The 17,985-nt window shown below is 47.6% G+C and overlaps 2 protein-coding genes across 2 annotated transcripts in view; one reads left to right on the top strand and one right to left on the bottom strand.

The window, feature by feature from the left end:
- The window catches only part of KANSL1L (KAT8 regulatory NSL complex subunit 1 like), a gene marked incomplete at both ends in the record, with an annotated part of 51,679 nt that extends 40,901 nt beyond the window's left edge, over positions 1–10,778 (top strand). Inside the window, 6 exons of the mRNA XM_079538911.1 lie at positions 1,750–1,874; positions 3,023–3,147; positions 4,005–4,059; positions 8,700–8,812; positions 9,758–9,938; positions 10,530–10,778. Coding sequence (XP_079395037.1) covers positions 1,750–1,874; positions 3,023–3,147; positions 4,005–4,059; positions 8,700–8,812; positions 9,758–9,938; positions 10,530–10,778 — 848 coding nt within the window. The remainder of the gene's footprint in view (positions 1–1,749; positions 1,875–3,022; positions 3,148–4,004; positions 4,060–8,699; positions 8,813–9,757; positions 9,939–10,529) is intronic.
- Positions 10,779–15,832: 5,054 nt separating this feature from the next.
- Positions 15,833–17,201, bottom strand: RPE (ribulose-5-phosphate-3-epimerase; the record flags this gene model as incomplete). The annotated part of the gene is given in 6 exon segments (XM_079538796.1): positions 15,833–15,955; positions 16,324–16,410; positions 16,496–16,659; positions 16,662–16,844; positions 16,916–16,995; positions 17,080–17,201. Coding segments are annotated over 6 exon segments (759 nt in total).
- Between the last annotated feature and the right edge of the window lie 784 nt (positions 17,202–17,985).

Below are 17,985 nucleotides of genomic sequence, written 5' to 3'. Positions count from 1 at the left end.
ATTTACTATTCCTGGCATCTTTGGTCAGCAGTGCTTCATTTCTTGTCTACTGTCATTTGTGGTTCTGGTTTCCTTCCAGGCTGTTAGGAGGACTTGTGGGTAACCAGTGCTTATAATTAGTGTTTTCACTCGTTACCTTTATATTTTAAATGCTGAATCTCCACTTCAGCAACAGGTAAATTAATCGAAGCTGCCCTGAAATGTCTATAGAGCCACGAAGAGCAATGTGATCATATAGACAGGAAATTCAACACGCCCATGTACATTTAAATAGCATCTTACTTCTCCAGGCCATTGGGATGTAAAATCTAACAAATTCTATTACAGATTCATTTATGTGAACTTTGGGAAAACTTTTGGCAAAAACCCTCCCAAAAGATACAAGGAAAAATGATAAGTAGGAAGGCAAACTGTAGTAGTGTAAAATGTCCCCTAGGAAAGAACTAAAATCATCAGTTAACATGATGGGAAAATACACTTCTAGCAGGGATCTGGGTAAAGCTGTAATCCAGGTAAAGGAACACAGGTGTGGGAATTGCCACAGAGAGAAGTCAGCCAAAAGTTATGATGTGCTTAAGAGCAAGAAGAAAGCCAAGATGCCCCCAAAGGCAGGTGCTGACCCAGTGCTCCTTGTAACCGTGCTGCTTCCCCAAGTGAGCTGTCGTGCACTCTGAGAGCAACAACTGGAGATACTGGGAGCACCAGAGAGAGAGCCTCTTGATATAAACCTTCCGAAGATACAGTTAGTCCTCTGCTAATAGTATTTGGCTACTCAGGGTAACGGAAGAAAAAAACCTATCTTTTATCATAAGGATCACAGTTTCCCAATGCCAGAGAACTGCTTTGTAGTATAGTTGTGAGTAGCAGCAGCAGTTCCAGTTTATTAGTGCTATGGGTGTAGTACTACATATTTATTCCTAATTTGGGCTCTGTCTAGGAGAAATTATCCATGGGGAAGGTCAGCCTGATGAACAAGGCCAAAAATAAAAGCTGTGTGCCAGGGAGCTGCAGTGCTGCCTGGGAGATGGGAGTTCGTGTCCTTGACCCGGCCTGTTTGGATGTAGGATCTGACTTAGCTTTTCTTTTTTCAAGTTGGAATCTGCTGCTTCTTCTTTATTAGTTGTTAATTCGTTCTCTTTTTTTTTCATCTGGGCATTACGGTAGAAGGAAAGCAGAACGCTGGTGGTTATCTCCTGAATCCTCTTAAATGCTGCTTCCACTGAGACTAAATAAGAGTAAAGGGGAATTAGGATTTGTCTGGAGCAGTGGGCCAGTGCTAGAAGAAACCACACATGGAGATGGAGGAACTAATTTTGTTGGTTAGCCCCGCTGCCAGTTTTGTTTCGTTGTTTGCCCGTTTATCTGGAGGAATCTGTCAGTCAGGGATTGGTACATCGGAGAGATGAAGTGCTCTGAGGGCATGCTGGGAAGCATTCTTCTAGGTCTGATTGGATTTGCTGTGTGTAGTCTAGGATGGTTTCTGTAATAAGAAGCAGGATTTGCCCGTATGAAGTTGGTTCCAGCAGAAGAAATCCTTTGTAGAAGGAAAGGGACGAGCTTTGTGGAACGGCAATGACAGGATGAGTAACAAGTGTTTATTTAGACAGCTTTTTTTTAGTATTCATTAAATCTCAAGTGGATAGCTGTGGGCTTCTAGAAATGACTTTACTATTACTGTATGGAAAAATATCCTTGGCCAAATAGACAACAGTCAGTATGCATTTTTTTATTGCTGTTCTTTTGTGACAGGCGAACGCAATGGTAGGTTTGAGACGTTCTCCTTTCAACATGCAGAACCAGAATCCCCTGGCAGTTTTGCAGCCGTGACCAATATCAATGCGATGTCTAGGCCCACTCACAGCACTTCATCACAGGTAAAGGAAAAATGCATCACTGCCCTGGCTGAAATGTTAACGGAGTTGCAAACAGTCATCAAAAATATGTGCCCTTTTTATCTGATGTAGGGTTAAGTTACAGTAAAGAACTTTCTTTGCGTTAAGTAAATTATCCCAGATGGAGGATCTGTGCTTGGAAAACAGATAATTGTTTGTTAAAGAGTTTCACAGATAATAGAACTAAAGCAAGCATTTCAGTTACTGGCACTGGGCCTTTCATTTGACTTTTTTTCAGATTTCATTGGGTATACCCTAATTTATACTCCCGGGTTTACACAAGAGCTCTTAAAACACTTTCTTTTTGGTGCAAAATGTGCACTGAGTGCAAATACAGTCACAACACTTGTTAAGCCTCAGCTTTGCTGTTTGAAATCTCTGTGCAACTCAGCCTCTGATATAGAAATTTTCTGAGGAGCAGCAGAGCTCTGATTCAGCAAAATCCCTGAAGAAACTTTGTTTTAATTCTATTGGAAGTACTGAACAAATTCATTTTGCTACTCAGGTTTCAGGCCCCCAGTTCTGTTTGGCCTATTGCTGTGCTGGTGCCTGCTGAGTTTTAATCTGGTGATGATGGCTGGAGAACTGAATTCTGATACACATCTTCCAGGCAATTTTGGCCATGCACAGATCTCTTATTACTCTTCTTTGATGAAGCAATCTTTGAAGAACACCTAAATCAGCATTTTAGAACAGATCTCTTTCCATTACCATTCAGCTAAAAATTGAGATATCTTATTATGTACTACATCATGATTTAAAGCTAAACTTTCTCTTGTAATCAAGGAAGCTCAGTTTTTAGCCTTACAGGATCCATGCACTACTGAGCACAGGAAACCAGGAATCCTGGTATGATCATGGCAAAGAAATTCAGTTATGAAGAAGAGAGCATTAAATTTGAAGATCTCTTAAATATTCAAAATTAATTGTAGTTGAAATTAGGGAAATACCCACTGATTTCAGAAGGAGTTGTGAAAGCAAGGAGTAGATCTTAGTGATAAGATAGTTTTAAGATAATTAGACCTCCAGAGTCTTTTGAAGAGTTTCTTCTTGTGCACTCCTATTATTTCTCAGTTAACTTAGTTGCTGTGTTGTAAGCTGATGAATCTTGAATTGACTCTATTATACAGCATAACTCCAGGAGGAGGCTGAGAAGTGAGAGCTCCTATGATATAGACAACATTGTTATTCCAATGTCACTGGTGGCACCATCAAAGTTGGAGAAACTGCAGTACAAAGAAATCCTGACGCCAAGGTTTGTTCATGACCTCTGTTGCAAAGAAAGTGGCAAAATGAACGTGACAGCATCAATGGTACTGATAATTTGTATTAGATAATGTTACAATACTGAGGCGATCTTCTCATGTGCTTGGTGGTTGCTTTTTAATGTGCATTTCAATTTGTGCATAGAAGTGGGTAAAAAGATGGGTGGTAGGAAGACTGGTCAGCTGATGGCACAAGGGAAATGAAGCAATAGGCACAGAGTAATGGCAGATGCAGAGACTGGCTAAAAATAGAAGGGATTTTGTACCATTTTAATTGTAGAGATACTTGTAGGCTTAAGTATGCCATTGGACTGACCCTCTCAGCAGTTACGTGGAGATTGCTGTCTTTTGTGTGCATTTGGTTCATTGAGACCCTGGAGCGTGTCCAGAGAAGGGCAACAAAGCTGTGATGGATGAGCACAAGTCTTATGAGGGAGCTGGGGATGTTCAGTGTAGAGAAGAGGCTCAGGGGAAACCTTACAGCTCCCTACAACTCCCCGAAAGGAGGCTGTGGTGAGGTGGGGGTCGGCCTCTGCTCCTGCATAACTATGATGAGAGAGAATGGCTTTCAGTTGCACCAGGGAAGGCTCAGGTTGGATATTAGGAAGAAACTGTTCTCTGAAACAGCCTGCGCAGGGAGGTGGTGGAATCATCATCCCTGGAGGCGTTCAAGAGATGTGTAGATGTTGTACTGTAGAACATGGTTTAGTGGGGAAATACAGTGGCAGGTGAACAGATGGACTTCATAATCTTACAGGTCTTTTCCAACCTTGGTGACTTTGTGATTCTTTACAGCTGAAACAATGACTTAGCTTTTAGGTAAATTGACTTCTCGTTTCATTTCTAGCTGGAGAGTTGTTGAATTAGAGCCTTTGGAAAGATCTCATGTAAATGAAGAAGAGGTAAGCTATATTTTAATTAAACCAACTGCATGGTTAAACTGGATGTGTAATTGGGATAATCAGTATGTATTTTCTAAAGACTTTGTACAGATCCTGGTTAAGTTTCACATTTCAAAGTACTGGGTCTCAGAACTTGGGAATATGTCCTACCCCAACCTACCAGACCCTGTGGTGGATGACAGAAATGCAAGAACCTCCATTAATAACTGCTTTTTCATCTAGCTCCTATGTCCCTTGCTATTGGCAGTCAGAGCTCACGTAGGGTCCTCTGCTCCTGAGCACTCAGCTATTGGGTCTGCTACTGTGACTGTCCCTGGAGCTACCTGTGCTGTAACGTCTCTTGTCCTTTTCCTTCATGGCCATTTGCCATGGCCTCTTGCCCTCCAAGAGGTAATTTGGCATTTTGCCTGCAGGCCCAGAAGGTTCCTCAAGTCCTCTTGTCCGTGTTCTTTCAACCCTCCCCCTGGAAGCAAACTTTTCTGCTTTCTCAGGAGCAGCATAACCTTTGGCATTTCCCGCTCGTCTTTTTGCCACGTCTGCACACCGTGTGCCACTACCGCTGCTTTCTCCAGACGTAAAAATGCCCCGTTTTCCTTCAGGGAAAGCCTGTGGACTTAGAGGCTGAGGGGTTCCTTTCTCCCCTAATGATGAGCTTCCGCCTAGCCCCAGCGTGAACAGAACAGCCGGTCTGCTCTCTAGGCTGCTTTTCTGTTCTTCTCGTCTTACTGTGGCTCCTCTTCGAGTGTCAAAAGGCAAACCTGCCTTTGCACATCCGTAGTCTCTCTCCAGTCTCTGCTACAGGCCATTACGGACTGCTGTAGCTATAGGATTAGCATTTATACTTCCATCCATGATATCCACTCTTGAGCTTACCTTTCAGAACATCCACGACCAGAGCTTACAGGCCTTATTAGTAGGACAGTTCTGCGTTTATGTAGCAGTACAGAAGATAATGCTAAACAGTGCTGAATGGGCTTCAGGGTGTCTCTGTGTGAAGCGTGTGTGCTTATTGTTAAATGGCCCTCCCAGTACATTTGTGTTTGGCATTCCTAGTTCAGCCTCTATGATTCATCACTTGGCCAGGAAATAACTTGAGTACAATAAAGCGGCTTTGCCTCCTGCTGTGGTCCGCTGCTTCAATATTGTCTGTCAGCTGCTGGGTAGAATAAGAGGGATGTCAGATGAGGAAGATGATAAAGAGCTTCTCTTTTCTAACTTGTCCTTTGCCAATTTTCCCCCTTTCCTTTGGATCGTATTAATTGGTTTGGATGTTTTTTGAGCCCTGAGAAAAGGTGGTTGTCTGATCTTAAATCTCCCATTGCCTTGCTTAGGCTTTGGGCTGACTTAGTTCTGAAGCTTGAGAAAAGGCATGAGAGAACAGGAGCATTACCTTTTCTTCTCACATTCTGACTCTCTTGAAGTTCTGCCTTGTACTAACATCAAGGTGAGCTTCAGCAGATCATTGTGGAAGAAGAGAGAGGGCAAAATGTGCTGTCTGCTTCTGTAGAAATGTAAGCTTTTTCTTTGCTTTTCTACAGAGCACCTGGGGTGGTACTATAAAATAGTTGTATTTCTGTTGTCTTCTGTCGAGCTAAATTTAAAACTCCTTCTGTCAACCAGCAGTTAGGATCTCTTCCACTTGATGCAGCAGACTTGTGCCCAAAGTTTCCACAAGATAAAAACAAGCAAGAAGTCCCAGATTTGTCAGGTTCTACAGGAGCTGGACTTGCAAGGATAGGAACTCAGCAGTTCCCCATTCACAACAATTCGAGTACAGAAGTCTTACCTTTTTGGGGTACCTCGTTCTTGTGTCTGGAAATTTTGGACAAGCAGCATTTGTGTTTCCTGCATGTATGACTTTGCAGCCTGTTATTGCTTCAGTGCAGGGGAGGGTGTGGCACGGGCTTTCCTGTTTTGTTTTGTCTAGGTTCAATTTTCTAGCAAGGCAAGGGTATAGAATAGCGTTGAAGTTTATTTTGTAGTTGTTCAGTAATGACCAGTACTTCAGCATAATTATTTCTGTGATTAGTTTTGTGAAAGTGTTTCTATGGTGTATGACTTAGTGCTTCCCATGAAGCAGAAGAGCGAAGCACTGATTTTGTTTTGACAACTTTTCAGAAATATTCCTGGTTATTTATTTTGGTGCTGTTCCTGCTCATTCAAGGTGAATGCCCGTTGACTTGTAGCTTAGCTAGATGAGATGGAGAGAATTCACATCTGAATGGAAGCAAGGTCTTGTTCTTTACACGAGCTCCTGAGATCTGCTTCACAAAGAGACCTTTGCTCTCAACACGACTGCCAGAACCTTCTGACAAGTAATGACAGTTCCTAGGCCTTTTTTCAACCTGTTCTTAGTGAGGACAAAAAAAAATCAAAGTGCTCCAGCCACAGTAAGTATAAATTAACCTAAAGTTGGTGCAGGAAACATACAAAGTCTTAGGGAGGAGCAAAGGCTGTGTCGAATCAAGTAAAGTCCTGGTTTATGCTGAGGTAACGTGATTTTGTCTGTGGAACAAATGATACTTTTAAAATCAACTCTATTAGTGGTCAGTCTTGGATGGAATAGAGTAAAACTTGAATAAGCAAGTAGTTAAATCTCTGCTATCAGCCACAGAAGAGGTACAGTAAGGCTTATTTCAGTATTGCAGAACTCTTGGCTAGGAGAGGAATGTGGGCTTTGATTTTGAAAGGAAGCTCATTAAAAATGAAGTTTCTTCCCCTCATGAAAAGTCCTGGCAATTTGCTAAGAAAAGTATTCTCAAAGTCCAAGTTTTTCTTTCGGAATTATCTTTTGTTTGCACTTCAAAGGAAATTGAGCGCACAGAAAAATCCTAAATGTTCCCTGAGGGAATAACGCTTTGGTAGTCCATAAAATTCCCACTTTTGCACTGTACATCACTGACCTTGGGAAAGAGAAATCTAAACTGAGGTGCAGACCCTGACCGATGCCATCCAAGGGACAGAACTAGTGAATTCCAGAGAGAGGAGGAAACACATTAGGTTGACTTCCATGAAGGGAAATCAACAGCTAACAAAGCCGTTTGTGTTCAACATAAATACATAAAAGCAGTGAGGAGCCTTCAAAAAGAAATCATGAGCCGGGCAAACAAAGCAGGCTTGTTTGTCTGAAGGTTCCTGTTGAGTGCTGAGCCGAGGAGGAAGCAGGCAGCTACAGTTTTAGCAAATGGCTCCCATGGCCAATTCAGACTGCACTGAACTGCAACTCCAGGGCCTTTTTCATCAACCCAGGTGAATTTTGTTGTGGGGCTGTAGTTCATGACCACAGCTTAGGTAGGAGCTGTGGTCCCTGGGAAGCTGAGGAATGCCACTATCCGATGTGTTTGCAGCAGCATAGATGCGTTGCAGTATTTTGCATTTGGAGCCATAATGGTAATGCACTGCACCGCTTCAGTGCTGCAAGTCTTCATGCAGGGAATGGCTTCTACAGAAGACCTGGGGGCATCAGTTGTCTGCTACAGCATAAATGCAGCTGACAGCCTGTCTGTCTGTTTCTGACAGAGCAGTAAAGATTCTGCTTTTTGCCTCTGTGTTTTTTCAGATGGAATCAGAAGATGAATCGTGTTGCTTGTGTAACAGCCATGAGATCTTTGTTTTTACAGAACGTCAAATTTATTTTCCGTGACCCTCAGTTCTTGGTATAGTTCTTGTCCAGGGATGATCTGGCAATGCATTTATGAACAGGAATTGTTGTTTCCTAGAATTTTGCTGCTTTTGAGTTGGGAGCAGCTGGCACAGAAAAGCATGGCTGCAGCAGTCATATTCTCTTGCCAGCCTTAGCTCTTAGGTGGACTTTGAGGTGGCTGAATGGCTTGGAGCACTCCGAAACAATTCTGAGCAGTGCTGGAACGGCCCAGCCAAGAGCTCACCTGATCTGGGGAGGGAGAGGGATGGGCAGCACCGTGCTCTTTGTCCAGCTACCTCTAAGCAGCAGGAGAAATGAAGATGGCTCTTTCAAAGTGAAGGTCGGAGAGGAGTGTTTTTTTGCATCGGGGGTGTTTGTATCTAAAAAAATGGCTGGTTTGACTGTGAGCAGTCAGTTAAAATACAGTTCTGCTAGGATTGTGTGAAGCCGTACCTGGGTCGGGTCGTGCAGATCAGTCGCTGAGAAGTGCTCTCTTCAAAGCAGAAGCGATTTTCTGCTTGGTTTCCTAGCAGGAATGCAGCACCTCAGGTTTGCTGTGTGCCTCTCTGTGTGCAGCTATCCCTGGCCTCATGAGCTCAGACCTATTGCTCTGTGCTTAAAGAGCACCTGACAAATCCTTCTGCCTCCCAGCCCCCTCTTGCAGCAGGCTCCGGAAAGTTCTGCAATTTTTGCTCGTCTTCTTTAGAAATACCTGTCCTTTTAATTTGCTGCTTCCCACCGTAGAAAAACATGTGTTAGGTGGTAGGGGGAATAATTTCTGTGTCAATTCAGATCGACCACAGGCACATGAAGAAATAAACTGTGACAGCATCCCATTATTTTGACGTGCCTTCATACTGCAAGCATGCATCATCCTCTCTGCTGGCGTGTTCAGCGAACAGAGCTCCGTACAATTACATATAATACCATCTGTCTTTGTTTCTAGAGAAGTTCCTAATTACAGCAGCAGCCGTGTCTCCCTCCTTTCTCATTGCAGGCAGAAGATCTGTCAGATGAAGTGTTTTCCTCACGTCATACAAAGTATGAAGAAAGAGAGCGAGCGAGGTGGTCGCTGTGGGAGCAGAGCCGCTGGCCCAGAAGGAATAGCAGGCAGGTGGACTGACTGGGGCGGGGGTGTTCCTGCTCAACAGGGAACTGTGACAGAGAAAACAAGGGCACTCCTTGTGAATTAGCTCGTCAGGGACAGTACCAGGTCTAATCCTTAGCTGAAAAAAGAATGCCATGCAATTCTGAAGCACGCAGAACCTATGGAAACTTGGTGTGGCGCTGATTAAGGTTTTGTTCCCATGCTGATCAGTTTGTGTCACTCCCAGTTGTGACACTATGCCACACTATGCAGCAGGAGCCCTTCTTCACTGACCTGACAGGCTGTGCCAAGGACCTTATGCTTAAGCAGTCGTGTGCTGGTAATGAAAAGGTTAATTATCACAGGCCTGCTCTCTGGTGCAAAACTCCCCCTAAAACTCTTGAGAGCAATAGTGCGTGTAAGAGTGAGCATCCTACAGCTCTATCTGCAGTTCAGCACTGGGAAAACGATTCCCATAAATGGCTTCACAATCTGCCAGGACAAAAACAGTCCTATAAATGTTGTGTTTTTGCCATTCATCAACAACTGTGTCTGTTCTTCACTGAAAGTGAACTGTGATCATATGAATAAATACGCAAAGTTAGCTTAGTCTGTGTAGTAAGACTGAGAGTAACACCTATCTTATGCACACTAGGGGAGCCCATAACCTGCTGTTCTGGGCACAGGGGGAAGGCAGCATGGTTTGAATCAGGAGCCTGCAAGCAATGCTGTGCTCCCAAGCAGAATCAGCCCCCAGCTGTTGAACAGCCAGAGCATGGCACTTCCAGCCATGTTTATTCATTTTTCTCCTCTGCACGGCACTCTTTGCTGGGTTGTCGAGAACCATGCGTTTTCATTTCTTTCTGTTTAAATAAGTAAAGCACAGATAGCACATACAGACTGCTTTCAGTGTTGTAAAAGGGCGGGAGCCAGGCATTAAGACTCTTGCCTCTTTTATCCCGTGCTAGATCTTACAGCAAAAATGCTGATGGACGACACGGCCAAGACGTGGTGCAGAAGGACCACCCCGGCAGCTCCTGTGCCTCGCTGCACTGCGCTGCTGAACCTGTTCCCGACCTGACTCCTGAAGCCCACGGCTCTGTTTGTTCAGGGATTGCACAACTCCGCAGGGAGAGCCAGGAAGCAAAGGTGGGTGGTTCTGGTAGCTTCCAGTCCGTTCAGGACCCCAGTGAGCAGCGGGTCTTAGTCTAAATCTTGGAGCTGGAGCGTATCCGTGTCCCTCCTTGCCGTCACTCTGGTTTGCGTGGACCGAATGTAGTGCTCCTGTTTAGGTACGTATGTTTGATGAATGAAACCTAACATTTGTCAACAGATAAAGTTTTCACAGCTCAGCAAACACGGCACATGTTTTAGAGGTGAGTGTGGCAGGCCTGGGCTCAGGGCTGCTCAGTCTCTCCTCAGGGCTGTTGGCTGCTGTTCCAGACAGGCCTGAGCGTGTCAATGCCAGCTACTGATGTCTGGCAGCAGGGAAGAGATCCTTCCCCTTCCCATGCTGTGCCCGTACCGTCACAGCCCTGTTACTAGTTCAAAACCACACGAGGCCAGCTTATGTGGACAGCTGGTGCCTCATAGTGCCGTAGCCTGTATCTGAAGAGCCCTGCAAACTGTCGTAGAGAACGAGGCTCTCTTGTAACTTGATAGCAGATCATTCTGCACGTAGCTCATCAGTTCAGACTCAACCAAAATCCCTTTTTTCTCCCCTTCTCTCTCTGATTTCAGTCTGGGCTGTGGGAACTTCGAGTTTTTCCACTAAAAGATGAAGAGGTGGAAGCTTTACTGTGCCAAGATCAAGTAACAAATCAGACTGAAATGTCAAGTGCAGCTTTCCCCAGCGACTCTCCCTGTGCTCCATGTACACCCATTGGTTTGCCAGACAATGGCCTTCCACCACGAAAACAATCTACAGAAGAGTCAGAAGACAGCGAAAATGCTTGCCTGGGAATCAACAGTACAAGAAAGCAAAGGTGACAGGGAGTAATGTGGTTCATTAAGAAAGCCAATTAAGGTGGAGAAAAGTGTAAGGTAAAATCTCTCTTGTTCACACAGCATATGACAGCACAATTCAAAACCTGTACGTTAGCTGCATATAATATATTTTCTTTCTTGCTTTGTAACAGGCAGGATAATTCCCAAAGACAACACTTTCTTCTTCCTGAACCCCAAGAGAAAGTAATTATTTCAAGCTGGAAGTCTAATATTCCCAGTGTTGGGAGTGAGCACACATAAATTGCTGGCAGCATTCACTGCTTTCTGTTGTCATATCGCCACATTTGTTAGTGATCATCCTTTTTTGTCTTGTTTGTTCTCAAATGCGTTTCTGGTTCCAGTCGATTCTGGTGCGACAGGATATGCTGTCAACCTTAAACCAACAACTTCAACTGAACACAGAAAAACTACTTGACCATATAGTGGGAGGAACAATAACCACTCATTATTTCCTGTGTGGCATGAACATGTGGCAGAAAATCCACCTCTCTTTAAATGCATGCGTGTAACCTGTGCGTAAGGGAAGGGCAGGTGAGAAGCAGCAGTTTGAAAGCAGGCGGTGTGGAAGCCTTGCCTTTAGCTTAAAATCTGTACTCAGCTCTCAGTAGTGCCAGGGCATGTTTTGTATAGACATCCTCAAGCAATAAGATAGAAATAGACCACTGCATTTCAATAGTCCATGTATCTGCTACTCAGAAAGTAGGGTTCCTGTTTGTCGTATGGCTATAGGGAACTGGGAGAGAAGAGGAGCTCTCTGAATATTGCATTCTGGGTCATCTCACTTCTTTGGTCCTTCAGTAGCAAAGGAGGCTCATAATATTTTGCTTTAATATGTTTAAGACAAAAAGTCTTGTAATTTCTGTACAGTGCCTTGCAAGAGTCTCTAAGTATGCCAACATTTGGTGACTAGCTGAAAAGAAAGAGATGGCTGATGGCTGGAAGACCCGTAAGGAAAAAAGCCCAAAAGCTCTCCACTGTGATGCTGGGAAGAGTTTTCATTTCCCAGCGAGTTCACAGTGAGTAAAGAAAAGCAAGTTGTTTCAACTTGGATCTAAATAGGGTAGTTTGGGATGTATCTGCAGTGTCAAGAGGTATTAACAAAGATTAAGCATTGAATGTAGGTATAATTTACCAACAGGAAGTTCTTCTGTGTAGGACAGTTGAAGGCAATATTATAGGAGTCTCTGTTTTTGTGCAAAAGTTTCTTCTGTGTGTAAAAGCTGGAGCTGAATGGCACTGGACAGATGACCCAGTTATAGTGTCAATCCTTTTGGTGTTTTGTTGTTTTTTTTTTTTGTCAGAATGACAGGAAATATACACTGGACATCTGAAAACAGTTCAGTAAAGTTTCAACACTACAACCTATTGCTACATTGTAGTTTATTGCACATTCTGATTATTTTTTTAAACATTTTTTTTAACACTGGTTTGTCTTAAACTTGAATCTTGCCTCAATGTCTGATACTATAATCTTTGATGCAAGGTTGTTTTTTTAATTAAAAGTTATTTCTATATATATATATACACATATATATATTGTTGTACGTAGTCTGAATTTGCTGGCCTCCTAGAAGCGATGAATCAATAGTGATGCTTCCTCTTGGCACAGAGACCTGCTCAGCCAAAGCAGGGCTTTGCAGGCACACAGATGCCAGTGGCACGAAGCTGTGCAGCCATACCAAAGCTGCACTGGTGCTCTGAGGCCAAGGTTGCCCCCAGCACCCATCTACAGAAGTGAGCTTTGCGTCTCATCCTGCACGTGCATCTGCTGCTAGGAAAAGCCTTCAGAACGCTGAATGCCACCAGTGTTTGCAGGGCTCTTCCACTCTGTGCAGCCCTTCAGTAAGTGGGTGTCCATCCTTACCCACTTCACTGTAAGGTCAGGGCTTCCTGCCCTGTGATTCCTGACACACGTGAGCAGTTCTGCAGTTCAGAGCTGGGACGGAGACACAGCAAGTAAGGCAGCCTGCTAGCTGCCTGACGTGTCCTGAAGATGCAGTCAGGAAATGGAAACATTTCCAGCATTGCATGGGAAGAAGCAAGAGGAGAGGGGTTTTCCAGACCTATTTGAGGAGAGGGAGCTGAAGAGGGTTGGAATGTAAGAGACAGATGACCCAAGTTTGGTCAGACTCGCAGACTGTAAAGCTGCTCTGCATGGCTGTACAGCACCCAGCTGTGGTGTCCACTGCTGTACCCACTGAACCACTGTGCTCCTTTAAGGGTCGGCCTCCACTGTGCTGCTCTGAAGCAGATGTTTGTTATCTTGCCAGATGCAAGTCAGCGTAAGCAGAATTCCCTTTGTCCTCTCTTCATATGCATTTGCTCAGCCATTGTGGGAAATAGCGCCTCACAACACAACAAAACAGCTAGGCAAAGACAGGCTGAGCAGCCAGGAGACTGGAAAACATACTGAACAAACCATAAAAGTGTACATCTGGTCCTACCCCATCCATCCCCGTCCAAAGCCTTTCCCCTTACCCTCTGGCGCTCAGCTCACTCCACCTGCAGCACTGAGCTGCAACCACCCGCCTTGCACAGAGAGCTGCCCAAGCAGCCCCGGGCTGGAGATCCCAGCAGTGCACAGAGCCTCCCATCAGGTGAGCAGCATGTGCAGGCACAGCGGGCAAAGGCGAAGGGGGGGGGGGGAGGTGGCCAAGAGGAAGCGGCAGCTGCTTTTCTCATGTCATGGCAAGAACACCTTCAGCCACAACACTGGAAGCAGCGCTAGCAGCTGTTACAAAGGCTGACTGTTACACACAAACTTAAACATAAGCAGCAATCCCCTCTCCCAAAACTCAAGCATTGCAGCTGCATAAAGAAAGCAGTTTCCCTGTCACCATTTTCAATAGACGTATTCTGCTCCCTGCTGCTATGGGGGTTAAAGCACTTCGCCCCTGCATCCAGGTACCTTAGCAGAACGTAAGTACCAATACAAGCTTCTAAAACCCATTCAAACTAAACCACACGTTTTTCTGAAGCTGTGCTTGGACCACACATCCAGTCCCAGCCTTGCTCAGGATGGGTCCAAGTGTCTTTACCCTGTCCTCCAGTGCTGACACTGCCTCTGCTCCTCAGCTCCCCTGGCTGCTGTCCCTGCGACTTGCCCTCAGTTTCCTCCTTCCCCTGTTGCCAAAATTCTGATCTGTCAGAGCACTGTAACAGTTCTGGTGTTTGCTGGGCCCCGTGGATACTAAGTAAGACTACTGGCTCTCCTGTTGGTGCTCAGCTGGAACCCTGCTGCTGGGGTGCCTCTGCAGTAGAAATACATTACCGAATACAGGAGGAGAGGCTTAAATGACAACCTAACATACAACTTCCCTGTATGTACCGAGGCACTAAACCAGACGAGTGCTAGGCAGAAGAACAACCATTACTACTGTTACTGCTAGAGATTGTGCAGCTCTGTGGTTACAATTAGCTATAACCTGAGGTCTGTAAGAGGACACTGCCACAGTAACCAGCTGCACCGTGCATTCTGGATGGACTTACAGGGAAAGAAACAATTGAGCGATGTTCCTGTGTGTGTGGTGTATTTCACAGCACTGCTGATCCAAGACCCAGTGCAAGCACAAACTTGAACATTTAAACAGTGACAAAGTGACTACGGCACGTAAAGAAAACATACTGCATTGTTCTACGCTCAGAACGCAGCACAGTGCCTTCAGTTAAATAGCATGACTTTGGGCCTGTTTTTTTCCAAAGCAACGGAACGGTTTGATGACCCCTTCATCCCAGCTCCAGTGCAGCTGTAGGAGACAAACACTGCTTTCAACAGCATGAGAAGTCACGCTTCCAACTCCCGCGCTAACCCTGCATAGCTGGTTGTGTGCTGCTCAGCCTGCACTGCAGGTACCAGAGCTCTATTTGTACATGCACAATGCACTGGACTCCACCCAGCTGCTTTCTGGCCCTAACGCATGCACCAGCCACACAGACTGTTACCTTGCCTAGCCAAGCTGCGGCTGCTGAGCTTTCTGCTGTTCCCCCAGGGCAGCAGACTGTGTGCAACCCTTCTGTCATTAGTCCAGGAAAAAATACCACACAGAATACCATGGAAATTTAGAGGGAGCAAGGCTAATGAGAGCCTCAGGAGGAAAGTCTATCTAAAATGCCCTGCTAAGGTCTTCCTCCAGTTTTCAGCTCTCCTACTTCATGTGTCCAAACCAGACATGATAGAGCAAACAAGTGGAAAGTATGAGAACTGCTCAGGCCGGTTACCAAGAGGACAGGTAAGCTGTTTTACAGTTAAAGAAATAAACACCTCTATCCACTGCATTTCAACCTACATACAACGAAATCGCTTCTAAATCACTGACTCGGGTAAATGCATGAACTAAAGAGAGCACAGGTCAAGATAATGCATTTTAACTTCCTTCTACAGAATCCTGTCACTTGAATCAATATTTGAAAGGTAAAAAATATTCGCCAGTTTTCAGGACCTGGTAAAGATGTTTCACCAACTTGTTTGGCATTTGAACCACTTCTGTAGGTCCAGTACTTCCGTGCAGCAAAAGCAAAACACAGAAGTGTTTCTGACAATCACACACGGGTTTCCTACACCTGAGTGCGTTTTTCCCAAACTATTCATTGTTCATAGCTTAAGGGAGACTCACCACAGCAGAAGTGTGTTTAATGCAGACAATGGAAAAGTTTTGCAGGAACGCACAGACCAAATGACAAACACAGACAGCGAAAGGCAGGTTCATTAGTCTCCCACAAGGTAGCGGCCCGTGGCGGTGCTACACTCTTCTAGCAAGCAAAGATTGACTGAACTGCAGTTCAGCCAGCATTACAAGTCGTGCCACACAATTAGCCTCCACAGAATCAAGAAACAGGTTCAAACCATTGCATTTCCAACCCTGAAAGACAGCCAGACAGTTTTTCACTGCTGCTTGCTTCATTGCAGCGAAGGAATGATTCCTCTGTTCAGCAGCAACAAGTTTCCACGATTAATGTTCATCCAGCCCTCCCTTAGCATGAGAAACAAGGGTTTTCCTGTGCGCCCAGAGCCTTCTGGAGCACTGCTCGGGTAGGTCTCACCGATCCAGACACCGCTTCTGAGCAGCTTCTGAACACACATTCCTTAGCAGATTGATCACAGATCTCGGATCTGCGCTCTTCATAATGGCACTGCCAGACACAATCATATTTGCACCCGCCTGGAAGACATTAAACACCCGCTCAGTGACATGGGACACAAGTAAGGGCAGCGACCGACGCGAGGCCGAAGGACAGAGGAGCACTGCTCGCAGGCTCAGGCGCCGCGCCTCACTACTGCAGCTGCACTTCCCCAGCAGTAACTTCCTCATCCCCGCTCCTGTTACCTAAGCATACGAGGAACACCAGCTTTCGCTTAAGAGAGGCTTCAGGAGCCACAGCCGAAACGAGCGCGAGCTCAGACCCCACACGACGCTGACATCGCCTGCCTCGCCGTTCCCTCCGACCGCAAAGCACCGCACGGCGGCTCCACCCGCGCCATTTCTCGGGGGCGGCGACGCCCCCGGGCCTCCCGAGCGCAGCCCCTCACCTCGGCACACTTGTGGATGGTGTCAGGCCCGACTCCTCCGTCCACCTCGATGTCCAGCGACGGGAACTGCGTCCTCAGCCACTGCACCTGAGGGCACACAGCGAGGGAGGCGCGGCGTCACCCCGGGCCGCGCCAGCGCCGAGAGCCCGGTACGAGCGGACGCCGGGCTCACCTTCGGCATCATGTCTTCCATGAACTTCTGCCCTCCGAAGCCCGGCTCCACCGTCATCACCAGGGCCACGTCGATCTGGTTGGCCAACGGCGCCAGCTGCTCCACCGCGGTGTCGGGTTTGATGGCCAGCCCCACCTGCCGGAGAGGAGAACGGTCGGGGAACGCGCTGCCCCCCGCGGCCCGGCGCGGCCCCCGGCCTCGCGGCTCACCTTCATGCCGTTCTCGCGGATGTCCTTAATGAGCGCGCCGGGGCCGTCGGTGGCCTCCAGGTGGAAGGTGTACTGGTTGGCGCCAGCCACGGCCATGGGCTGCACCCACTGCTCGGGCCGGGCCACCATCATGTGCACGTCTGCGGGCGGCAGGCCGTCAGCGAGAGCCCCGCCGGGCCGCGCCGCGCCGCGCCGCCCCCCGCCCGCTTACCGAAGAAGGGCTCCCGGCCCAGCCGCTTGCGCAGGCTCTCCACCACGGGGTGCCCGAAGGTGATGTTCGGCACGAAGTGCCTTGGGGGCCGAACACACAGCACGTTACCGCCGCGCCGCCTCGCGCCGCCCCGCGCCCCGCCCGCCTCGCGCCGCGGCCGTTACCCGTCCATTACATCCAGGTGCAGGTAATCAGCCCCGCAGTCCAGCATGCGGCTGCACTCGGCGCCCAGCGCCGCCAGGTCGCTGTTGAGGATGGACGGCCCGATCCGGCACCCCGACGCCATGGCCGCCGCCGGGCCTCCGCGCGTGCGCCGCCGCCGCGAGGCGTCACGGGACGGGCGGCACCGCCCCCCACCGCGCCATCTTCGCCTCGGGCGGGACGGGCGGGGTCGCGGGACTCGACCGAACCGAGCGAACCGAGCGGACGAACCCGAACCAAACGGCACTTTGGACGGCGCGGCCCCGAGCGCGGCGCGGCGATGGCCGCGGCTGTCTGACGGCAGGCACGTGGGCCGGACGCTCTGCGGGCCCGGGGCGGCGCGGCAGCAAACACACACACAGCGCTGTCCTTCTGCCTCTGTATTTAGGCCTCCGAACAACGCGTGCATAAAATGGCGAGGCGGCAGGGCCGACGGAAACACGGACGGGTTCAACAGCACGCGCGCTTAAGGCCTCTAACGCTAAGGGAGCGGCGCCGTTTGCGTTCGCAGCAGAAACGCGGTGGTTCTGCACCAACGGGCTGCAGCGCACGGCCAGGCACCGGGCCGATGGGAAACGACAGGGGGACGCAGCGCTGCACGCGGGAAATCGGGCGTTCTAGTTGTGCCTGCCGCTTACTGCTGCAGGGTGACTGCTGGCAGAGGGAGACGTTAATGCAATTCGTATTATATACACGTAAATAAATCACACTCTTAATTGCTGCTGCAGTACACAGTGAGGCCCCCACTCTCATTAAAGCTGATTCTCCCTTCTCGTTTCCAACACGAGATCACTGGATGAAATGCACCCGGAGCCCCGTGCTGCGCTGCAGCAGTTTGCTGAGCCTTGCACCCGAGCTCTCCTGCTGCC

Source organism: Tetrao urogallus (genome assembly GCF_951394365.1).
Source record: "Tetrao urogallus genome assembly, chromosome: 8".
NCBI lineage: Eukaryota > Metazoa > Chordata > Aves > Galliformes > Phasianidae > Tetrao > Tetrao urogallus.
This window is presented reverse-complemented; position numbering and strand designations above follow the sequence as displayed.